The 10,264-nt window shown below is 37.4% G+C and overlaps 1 protein-coding gene across 1 annotated transcript in view; it reads left to right on the top strand.

Annotated features, from left to right (window-relative positions):
* Positions 1 to 10,264, top strand: part of LOC121379515 (katanin-interacting protein-like) — a 44,868-nt gene that overhangs the window by 3,190 nt on the left and 31,414 nt on the right. Inside the window, exons 2-3 of the mRNA XM_041508159.1 lie at positions 550 to 693; positions 3,515 to 3,917. Of these exons, the coding sequence (XP_041364093.1) occupies positions 550 to 693; positions 3,515 to 3,917 (547 nt within the window). The remainder of the gene's footprint in view (positions 1 to 549; positions 694 to 3,514; positions 3,918 to 10,264) is intronic.

Below are 10,264 nucleotides of genomic sequence, written 5' to 3'. Positions count from 1 at the left end.
CACGGTTGCTTTAGGATTGATCCTGTTGGTGGGCCCATTGGGCTATTTCTCGCTCCAGCCAGTGCACCACGACTGGTATATCAACGGCCGTGGTATGTGCTATCCTTTCTGTGGGATGGTGCATATAAAAGATCCTTTGCTGCTAATCGAAAAGAGTAGCCTATGAAGTGGCGACAGCAGGTTTCCTCTCTCAATATCTGTGTGGTCCTCAACCATATGTTCGATGCCATATAACCGTAAATAAAATGTGTTGAGTGCATTGTTAAATAAAACATTTCCTTGCTTCCTTCTCTGAGAAAGTGCATATAAAAGAGCTCTTGCTACTAAAATGGTGGGTTTCCTCTAAGACTATATGTAGTAATTATCAACCTTTTGACATCCAGTAGATAAAGATTCATAAACCGATGTGCTCTAGTGATGTTGCTTAAACAAAACAAACCGTTTATGTCCTGTTATATTCCACACCTACATTCTTATATACTTGTATTTCTAATGTTATTTTTCTTTTATTGTACTTACTTCTGTTTGCTTAACCTTTTTTGTTTTCAGACAATAAAAGAGCGCTATATGTGGGTTTGCAACTTCTCAGGGAAGCATTCTGTGGAGTTTGTGATAATGTTGCAGAACCCATCGCCACATAAACACTTTGAAATCTCCACCATCAAGTTATGGAATTACAACAAAAGTCTCAATGTAAGTCGATTTGATTTCACACTTTCTGCTCACCATTCTTGCTTGTGTGTTCAAATTAGCAGAATTATAATAACAATGAACATTCATATTTGGTACACGTAATTGTAAACTTGGTTTGTATTACTTAAAGTGGCAGATTGCTTATTCGATCTATGGTTGTAACTAGTAGATTACTTTATCAGATTTGTATTTGAATAAATTCATGAATGAATGAATGAATGAATAAATTAACTAATTAATTAATTAATTAATTAAAAATTAATTAATGTTTATTGACACCCCAATCAATCAATCAATAAAATATTTACATGCTCCTATACCACGAAGGTTTCGAGCATGTCTATCCCAGGTTCGGCCACCGGATGCCAGTAGTCCAACCTGGGACAGAACAATTACTGGGGCAATTTTGATATTTAACCAAACAGGGAAAAAGGACTTTACAATAAATAATTTTGTGCGTTATTTTCCCAAACAATATTTAATATACAGCAAACAACTAACAATTTGTAACGCAAATTTAGATCGGGCAGTCCTAAATATAAATATATTTTAAAATAATTTTTTAAATATATTAATTAGCCCTCAAAATAGAGGTGGCAGGTGACTAAGAGGTTAGGCTTCAGCCACAAAAAAAGGTTTTTTTTAATAGGAAATATGTTTTACTTAAGGGCACCCATCGTATTGGGGACTTCGGTGTGGCCGAAACCGGGGAAGGCTCCGGGGGGGGGGGGGGCAGTCCCCCGGACAAACCTAACACCCCTTACGGCCAAAACCGCCTACGCCTACCGCCCTAACCATCTTCCGGTGGAGTATCCCCCACCCACCCAGCACCCCCCCCCGGCCAACCCAACCGTCGTGCCCTCCAGTCTCGGTGCCCCCATCCTTAGGGGCACCCATCGTATTGGGGACTTCGGTGTGGCCGAAACCGGGGAAGGTTCCGGGGGGGGGGGGGCAGTCCCCCGGACAAACCTAACAACTCTTACGACCAAAACCGCCTACGCCTACCGCCCTAACCATCTTCCGGTGGAGTATCCCCCACCCACCCAGCACCCCCGCCGGCCAACCCAACCGTCGTGCCCTCCAGTCTCGGTGCCCCCCATCAAAATTAGGCCCAAGGGCCAACGATTCTACCAGAGAAGGAAAAAACAAAAATAATAATAATAATAATAATAATAATAATAAAAAAAACAAAAATAATAATAATAATAATAAATAAAAATAAATTTAAAAAAAAAAGTATTTAAATAGGGAAAATTAAGCGTCTGGTGAGTCTGGCAATATAAAAACGTATCCTGGCGATTCCAAGTCCAGGGGCGCCTCTCCATAATCCTGGAGAAACAGAACGTTATGCCATTCATCAGACGCTGGCACCACTTTAATTTAGAAACCTAGCGCATACAAGTATGGTATAGAACCATGTTGCATACCCTAGGATAGGAGCAGCGACCGCCCTATTAAATTCCTATTTCCTATTATAAAAAGAGGTTAAAAACATAAATAACTTATCATAAAAAAACACATATTTAAAAGAGCACGCTGGTAACCTATTTAATTTAAAAAATAAACACCAAAATAAAAATTGAAACGATTTATACAATATATTTGACCGGCGAGAAGGGGGGTTGTTACTACCAGATAACGCACCCCCAACTATCAGCTCGGAGTAATAAAACATTCATCCATCACCAACCATACATAATAATATAGACATTATAAAAATAGTTATATATAAATGTATATACAGTTTAAAATTCGGTACATGTTTAAAATAAAATGAAACGCCTACTCCAAAGCCTGCCAGGCGCGACAAAGACACGGAGGATTCCGAGAAGTGGAGAGAAGGGGCGGTCAACGTCCTTCGAAATCCCTAAGGGAGAAGAGGCAACTAAAGTTTAAAGAGCAGTACTGACACGCCCAAGAGCAACCATCGAAAGGAAAAGAGCAGCACCATACACGTCCAGCATGGCAGCAGGCGGCCGTCTTCGCACCAATCTAACAATGCCTTAGCGGCGGCCGCCCCCCACCCCTACCAGCGATAGGCGCTGCCCAATCTATATTAAACATTTATATATATATTTTAGTTTGATAAACAAAGGCGACCACTAACCTGTCGATTGTCATTTTATGTTCTTTAGATGGGTTTAATACATTAAATGCATTAAACTTTATATTGTTTACATTAAAGAAATTTACCAATTTACTTCTGAATTTAGTATATTTAGACACCCCAGCATGAAAAATACATTGACTAAATTGGTATTTGATTCAGTTTTGCATTAATAGTTATGTAATTACTAGTAGATAAATTACATGAATGTCGTTTGGATTACATTCTCATGATAAATTAGAAATATATAAAATAATAAAATATTTTCAACTTTTAAATTTAAAATGCTCAACATTTCACTGACAGTGCAGGCTTCTTATGGAGTAAGGGTGGAGCGTAGCCCAGTGGTAAAGTGCTCCTCTGATACACAGTCGATCTAGGATCGATCCTCGGCGGTGGGCCGATTCGGCTATTTCTTGTTCCTGCAAGTGCACCGTGACTGTAGTATGTGCTATCCTATCTGTGGGATGGTTCATATAAAAGATCCCTTGCTATTAATGCAGGGTTTTTTTTCTAAGACTTTATGTCAAAATTACAACATGTGCTCTAGAGGGAACATTAAACGAAACAAACTTTAACACTATTGTATTAAATAAAATACTGCATATGGATACCCCCAAATATATATATATATATATATATATATACAACTGCTGTAAAGTAGCTGATACAAGATTTATCTTCTGTTGATAAATTACGTTGTGATTTTTACAGGAACTTGATATTGGTGCCAAACATGTTCGGATATTTGTCGGAGGTGAGCTTGTGTTTGATGGAGACATTGAGAAAGGTTGTGGAAATCAAGTGTTTGACTACTGTTCTGTGATAAACGTCTCAGGGAAAGACCGGAGAACTCTGTCAAAGGGACACCACTCTAGTGACATGTCTCCTACAAACGGTCCGGACAGTGCGCGCAGTATGAGTCGCTCGTCCCAGTCGTCGGCATCATCATCGGGCTCGCACCCGTCGTCGGCCCGACAGAGACGGCGCCAGGAGAAGGGCGGCCACATTAGAAGTGAAACCAGGACGATGGATCATTCGACTAATGGAAATACGCCGCGACCGACGCATGGGTCCGACCGATCAGAATCTAGTCCAGAGAATCAAGAGTATCAAGGTGAGTTGGCTTTAATATATGTCTCATCTTAACGATGTTCAAAGATGAGGTATTAGTACAGTGAAACCCCTCTATACCAGACATCCGAGGGATCACGAAAAATGTCCGGTTTTAAGAGGTATCAGGTTTAAAGAGGTTAAGTTCTTTACTGATTATTAAAAAGGGTTTTGAGGGAGTTCCGGTTTACAGAGGGTCCGGTTTTGAGAGGTTTCACTGTATTTACATTTGTGATGATGGTGGCATTGACATTTAGTTTTATTTCTCACAGACTTTAACTAAAGTGTAAACCACATTGTTAACAAATATAATAAATTACTGTTAGATCCCCCCCCCCCCCCCCCCTCCCCACATTTTGTCCAGACAGAAATGGTAAAGAAACCATTACAGTGACATAGATTCCACATACTAGAACGTAACCATGTCACCTACTTCTTTGAGATCTCCTAGGACAAAAAGCATGTACTTTTTTGCCATTTGTTTTTTTATGAAATACTCTTAAAGAGGGGTGGAAGCCGCCGATGTATGTGATGTAATTAATATGGTGTCATGTTGATTGCTTTATACCATAATGCATATCATGACATTGTTAGATTATATCACATCCTTCCACCCCCTTGAAAATGAAACGAATGAACGAAATTTTAATGACATTTTAACACAAAAATACACATCATCTAAGTTAACTTTTCTGTCTAGGAGACTAGGAGCCAGATGGTACCTATAGCAATTTTTTTATATAGTAACTGTTAGTATGAAATATTTTAGTTGCCAAATGAACAAAATAGTGGTATATGCCAATTGGTTGCAACGCAGAAGGCTGCCTATTGGATGTTAAACAAAGGTAACTATAGAAGTATTGACTCAGACTTCCGATGAGTTCATATTGCACTGCTCTTTGGTTTTCAAACCCATAACTCATGATATTGCACTTTCCCAGTGGAAATCGGGGAATCCCCTTAGCATTGACCAATAGGTTTGCTCAGCAGCTTTTGGAAATTGTAGCATTTTACAAATGACATTGTTTCATATATATGAATTAATAGTGCAGTTATGCTTGTGCTTACTAATTTCATAGTGCTCAGTTGCTGCTAAATAGGCCTTGTTTTGTAATTATGTTCTTTATTATTAAATTATTCAAGTAATAAAACAATTATAGCACAGTGTTGAGCCCAATATGATGTTTTATGTAGCTTCGGTTAATATATATATTGTTTTGCTGCATAAAACATCATAATCAGTCGCATCACAGTGCCATAAGTGCTTAATATTATTACCATCCCTCCTCCAGTGAAAAATTACATGTTTTTTGTCCTTTTTAGTCCTCTACTGGTCCAACCAGAGGGGACTATAATTTTCATGTCCGTCCGTCTGTCCCACATAGGTTTTTCCAAATGTGTTTTGCAGAAGGCTTTGAGATATTCAGCTGAAATTGTGTGTATAGTTTCACCATGTACTGTTACAGATCAGGTTTGACTTTCATGACGATTTACCCATTTTTGATGGAGTTATGACCCTTGAACTTAGGAGATGTGAAAATGTGTTTTCCAGACTTTTTTTTAGAAGACCTTTAGATATTGAGCTGAAATTTTGTGTATAGGTTTATCGCGTACTGTTACAGATCATGTTTAACTTTCATGGCGATTTACCCATTTTTAACAAAGTTATGGGGCTTGAACTTTAGAGATGTGAAAATTAGTTTTTCGGATTTTTGCAATGCCTGGAGATATCAATATAGTTATGGCCCTTGAATTTAGAAGATACGAAAAATTGTTGGGCCCGGTAGGATACATGTAATGCTTTAGCAGTATTCTCAAAATGCTTGTTGAAACTTGAGAGTAACACAAATAAAAGCTTATGCTTTGTCTTAACTGAAATGTTGATCTTGCTTGAGTCTTCTTCTTCTTCTTCTGCGATCCCGGCCATGTTAGATGGGTAGTCCGGTATTGTGGACGAAGTCCACAGTCAGCCTTAGCGACGTCGCCGGTCCCCACAGCTTCTCCCTTAGGTTCACTGCACTGGGCCACATTTGCTGTCGCAGAGTGTCGAAGGTGGGACAGGATTGGATAATGTGGACTGGTGTCTGTGGACCAGTGCCGCATGGGCACTCGCTGTGTGAGAGATTTTCAGCCTGAAGAGATGCAAGAGGAGCTGACAATGTCCTGTTCTCAGCCTGAAGATGGTGACCTGTTGTGACCTGTTCAGCTGGTACATGCCATTCCCTTCAGGCCCTATCTGCAGACGCTGCCTCCACATGTTTTTTTAGAAGGGTCTTGACTTCACCATATGACATCTGGTGGGCAGTTTGCTCCTGTTTGCTGCCCAGCTTGGAGAGAGTGTCAGCTTTTTCATTTTCCATAATACCACAGTGGGAGGGGATCCACTGTAACACCAGTTTTGTTTTGGAGCCCAGTGTTTGGAGTTCCCTTCTGGTATCCTGGAGGATCTGGTCTATCTGTGTGGACTGAAGACTATGGAGAAGGGCTCGGCAATCAGTGAAGAAGACTGTATGAGAAAACAGGTCATCTCTTCCATTCAGGATCTGAGCAGTATGAAGTACGGCACAGGTTTCAGCTCTGAAGTTGGTGGAGAACTGACCAGTGGCGACAGACTTGGTGTCAGAGCTGCCATCAGGACTGTATGTAGACATCACCTCCCCCATTTCGCACAGCATTTTCTGCAGAGCCATCTGTATAGTCTCGAGTCCAGGTGGTGGGTGGGTAGTCCCTGTCCAGCATTTCAAGGGACAGGGATTTCAGTTCTACTGCTGCGTGGTCTTCTTTTGCTCCAACTCATGAACATCAAGGATGACAGGTGGGATATCGACTGACCATTCCTCATAGTCTTGGAGCACTTCCTGTTGTTGGTTTTTGAGCGGGAGATGTTCACCATGTTTTTTCTGAAGAGCCTTAATCAGGTGATTTGGACTGCCATTTGATGCGGTTCTTGGTCAGAGACTGGAGCTTGGAGTGCAGTGGGTGAGATGGAAGCCTCTTAATCTTTTCACTTTGTCTCAGGAGCTTCTCGTCTCTTCTCACTTTGAGTGAGAGTAGGCCCGCCATCTTCTTCATTGTAGCTATGGGGGTAGTCTTCATGCCACCTGTGATGAATCGGAAGCTGGCATTCTGCGACTTGTCCAAATGGTCTGTGTTGCTTCAGTCAATATAGGGCAATTCCACTAAAAATTATACCTCTGGAGTCAAAAAATTTCCCTCTGTTATGCTTTTATTTTTCACATAGAATTATTTGTTAATAATCAATAAACCATAAAATACTCAGGTTTTCATCCAAAACTATGTCATGTGATCTGGTGGCCATCTTTAATTTATGCTATTTCCTCCTAAGAATAGAACCCAAATTGCACTGAAATCTTTTTTCAAAAATGTCATTAAAATTTGATGAATATGATAAAGTTGTGCCATGGTTACACAACATTGCCACATAATAATCTAAGTGGGCACACCAAGAATTAAAATTCATTGGTAACTGACATAACTTCTCCAGTCAGTAACTGACACAACACATTGACACATACATTATTTTCCACTGTTACATTTCTTGGAGTCATAATGTAAGATTGTGAAATGTGTTAATTCCAAAACTAGAGCGAGTGCTATAAAAAAATTTAACAATAAGTTTCAGAATTTTCGTGACATCTGTGTAAAACTATAGAAAAAATAGTTTTCAAGAACTGCAAATACTGTCACTCCTTAGAAGTTAATCTAAAGATGTCTATTTCACTAAAATAAAATAATCATGACTCATTTAACACTGTTTTTAAATAGATACATGTATGTAGATGATAGCAGTTTCACAAGCATCAATGCATATACCCTTATACTTCAAGATATATATTGTATAGCTTTTGACATCAGATGCACATAGAATTTGTTTCATTAGATATATTGTGTTGCTTGTGATGTCAGAGGTAGACATTGTTTTATTAGCTTAGATTAATATATGTACAGCACCGTTTATTGTAAACAGTATCTATAATGTTCAATAATAATTACCGGTAACACAAATTTAGAATTGCAGCTTCATACATGTAGTGGCAAGACACTTATTTTGCTATTTTTACATTTGTTTATGACAAATAGCTACACATTAGATGATTTCATACATAATCTTTCATAATTAACTCAGAAAAATCAATCAATTTTACTCCGTACAGCCACAGTGGTTTCCCATGAATTCTTGGCTAAAATTGTAAAGTACATAAACAGTTTGCATCAGTTATTCAACAAAACAGCCAATCCTTTATCATTATGGGATTGCAACTCAAATTCAAAATGTGATTTCATGCAATTAACTGTTGGTCACCTTAAATTAATTTTGTAATGATGTAATTATTTTTTACCTGTAAATGAAGTTATTTGGTTGTAATATTTCATGGGCATGCAATTTAATTCAAGAATAATCTTTATATTTCAAAAGATAAATAAAATAATAATAATAATTTTTGGAAATGTATTATGCAATGAGATTTCCCCTTTAATAGTTCTAAATAGCAAATGTCCTTTCATTTGATAAATTGGTTACTACTCCTGAAAATATCTCAAGTTGCTGATGTTTTTAGTAGAATATCTCCCAAGACAATGAAGGAGAATCAAGCAAATTTGAACGAAGACAAAAAGAGGTTGGAGAGGGAAAAGAACAGAGAATAGTGAAAAATTTAGCAAGATAAAGTGAAATCAAACAAGAAAAAAAATGAGACAGTACAGCATGCTGAGAATAAAACCCCCCCAGATTTTAAAGAAAGTTTATGGATTATTTACAATATCTGCCTTATTCCCATCGATTTCTTACGAAACATTTGGTTCGGTTCAGTCATTTGGTAATGTCATAAGAAAGTGAATGCAGTATATATACTTGAAAATTGCCCCCAAAAAATAAATCATTACACTTTCAATCATAAGCTGTTGTCTCATTGATGAGGCATGTGTGCAGAATGCAGAAAATTTTGAAGGGAGTAGGGGTTTAGACTGGCTGGCATCGAGGGTGCAACTGCCCAAGTTACTGGTGGGGAGGGTGGGGGGGGAATTGTGAGAACTTGATGTCCTAAAATGCAATTTCTTGCATTCTACGAGTAAAATTCATCATGACAAATGCATGTATATGCATATTAAAATAATAATAATAATTTGCTTTATGCAGGGATAGGGTTGGGAAATGGGGGGGGGGGGGGGTTGACCCTGAACATGCCCCTATTGTAAGTTTATTTAATTCCCTTTTCAGATTTACATATTTCTTACAATTTAGATGAACCAGTTGCCAAAGACAAATGTTTTATTTTCAAAAAATATTTTTATTAGTTTTTATGCTTCGCAAATGTTGCATCAGTTACTTTTAGTGTTACGTCGGTTACCCATTAATAAAAAAGTTAATAAAAAATTCACTGTAGAAAACTTATTTCTCTTAATTATCTTGATCATAGATTACCTGTGCACTACACATTTCTGTATATACTTGAAAACTTGATGTTTCAGATTCAGAGAATTTTAGCAAGTTTGAAGACATGTCAAATACAAGTTACTTTTTTTGTTGCGTCAGTTACCCACACTTCCTTTGTGATTATAGTTGCACTGAGATTGTATGCAATGAAATTTTCTTTTGACATGTCTTTGTCACAACATATTTATTTCATTCAAAAACGCTCTTAAGAATTTTATTGAATACTTTAAAAAAAAATAAAAATAATCAAGACGTTAAAAAATGTCTGAATGTTGCGTCAGTTACCGTGGAATTGCCCTATATTGTTTGTTCAATGTGACTGACTGGTCCTAGCCAAATTATCATGATTTTTATCTCGGTTGAGTTGATATGATTGGGTCGATATTATGTTTGTATCAATATCATATTTTAGGGTCCAACTTAAACTTTTATTTGGAAAAATGTCTGTATATGTCAGTATTAATAATATTTGTTTAAAATATTTTTGCCGTAACGTAATGGTAACTAACCATAAAAACGATTGAAGTTATTTAAAACATTGAACAAGGTATTAAATAATCTGATTGAACTTAAAAGAATATGCTAGAATAATTGATGTCTGGTAAAAGTAAAAAAAAGTTTGTTTAAAAGTTTAATTTTTAATTTTGTTTTTAAATGTTTGAAATCCAATAGCCGATGATTAATTAATCAATGTCCTCTAGTGGTGTCGTTAAACAAAATAAACTTTTCTTTATTAAGCAGTGTAAGACAGTACCTACACACACTACATGTAGCCTTAAATCATGACCATGTTTACTGCACCACTGGAAAAGAAAAGAAAGAAATATTTGTTTAAATGACACCCCGTCACATTTTAAAGTATATGGCTATACTATAGTACATGTACTGTATATCTA

Source organism: Gigantopelta aegis, chromosome 8 (genome assembly GCF_016097555.1).
Source record: "Gigantopelta aegis isolate Gae_Host chromosome 8, Gae_host_genome, whole genome shotgun sequence".
Classification (NCBI taxonomy): domain Eukaryota; kingdom Metazoa; phylum Mollusca; class Gastropoda; order Neomphalida; family Peltospiridae; genus Gigantopelta; species Gigantopelta aegis.
Note: the sequence above shows the minus strand (reverse complement) of the source record. Positions and strands in the feature narration are given on the sequence as shown.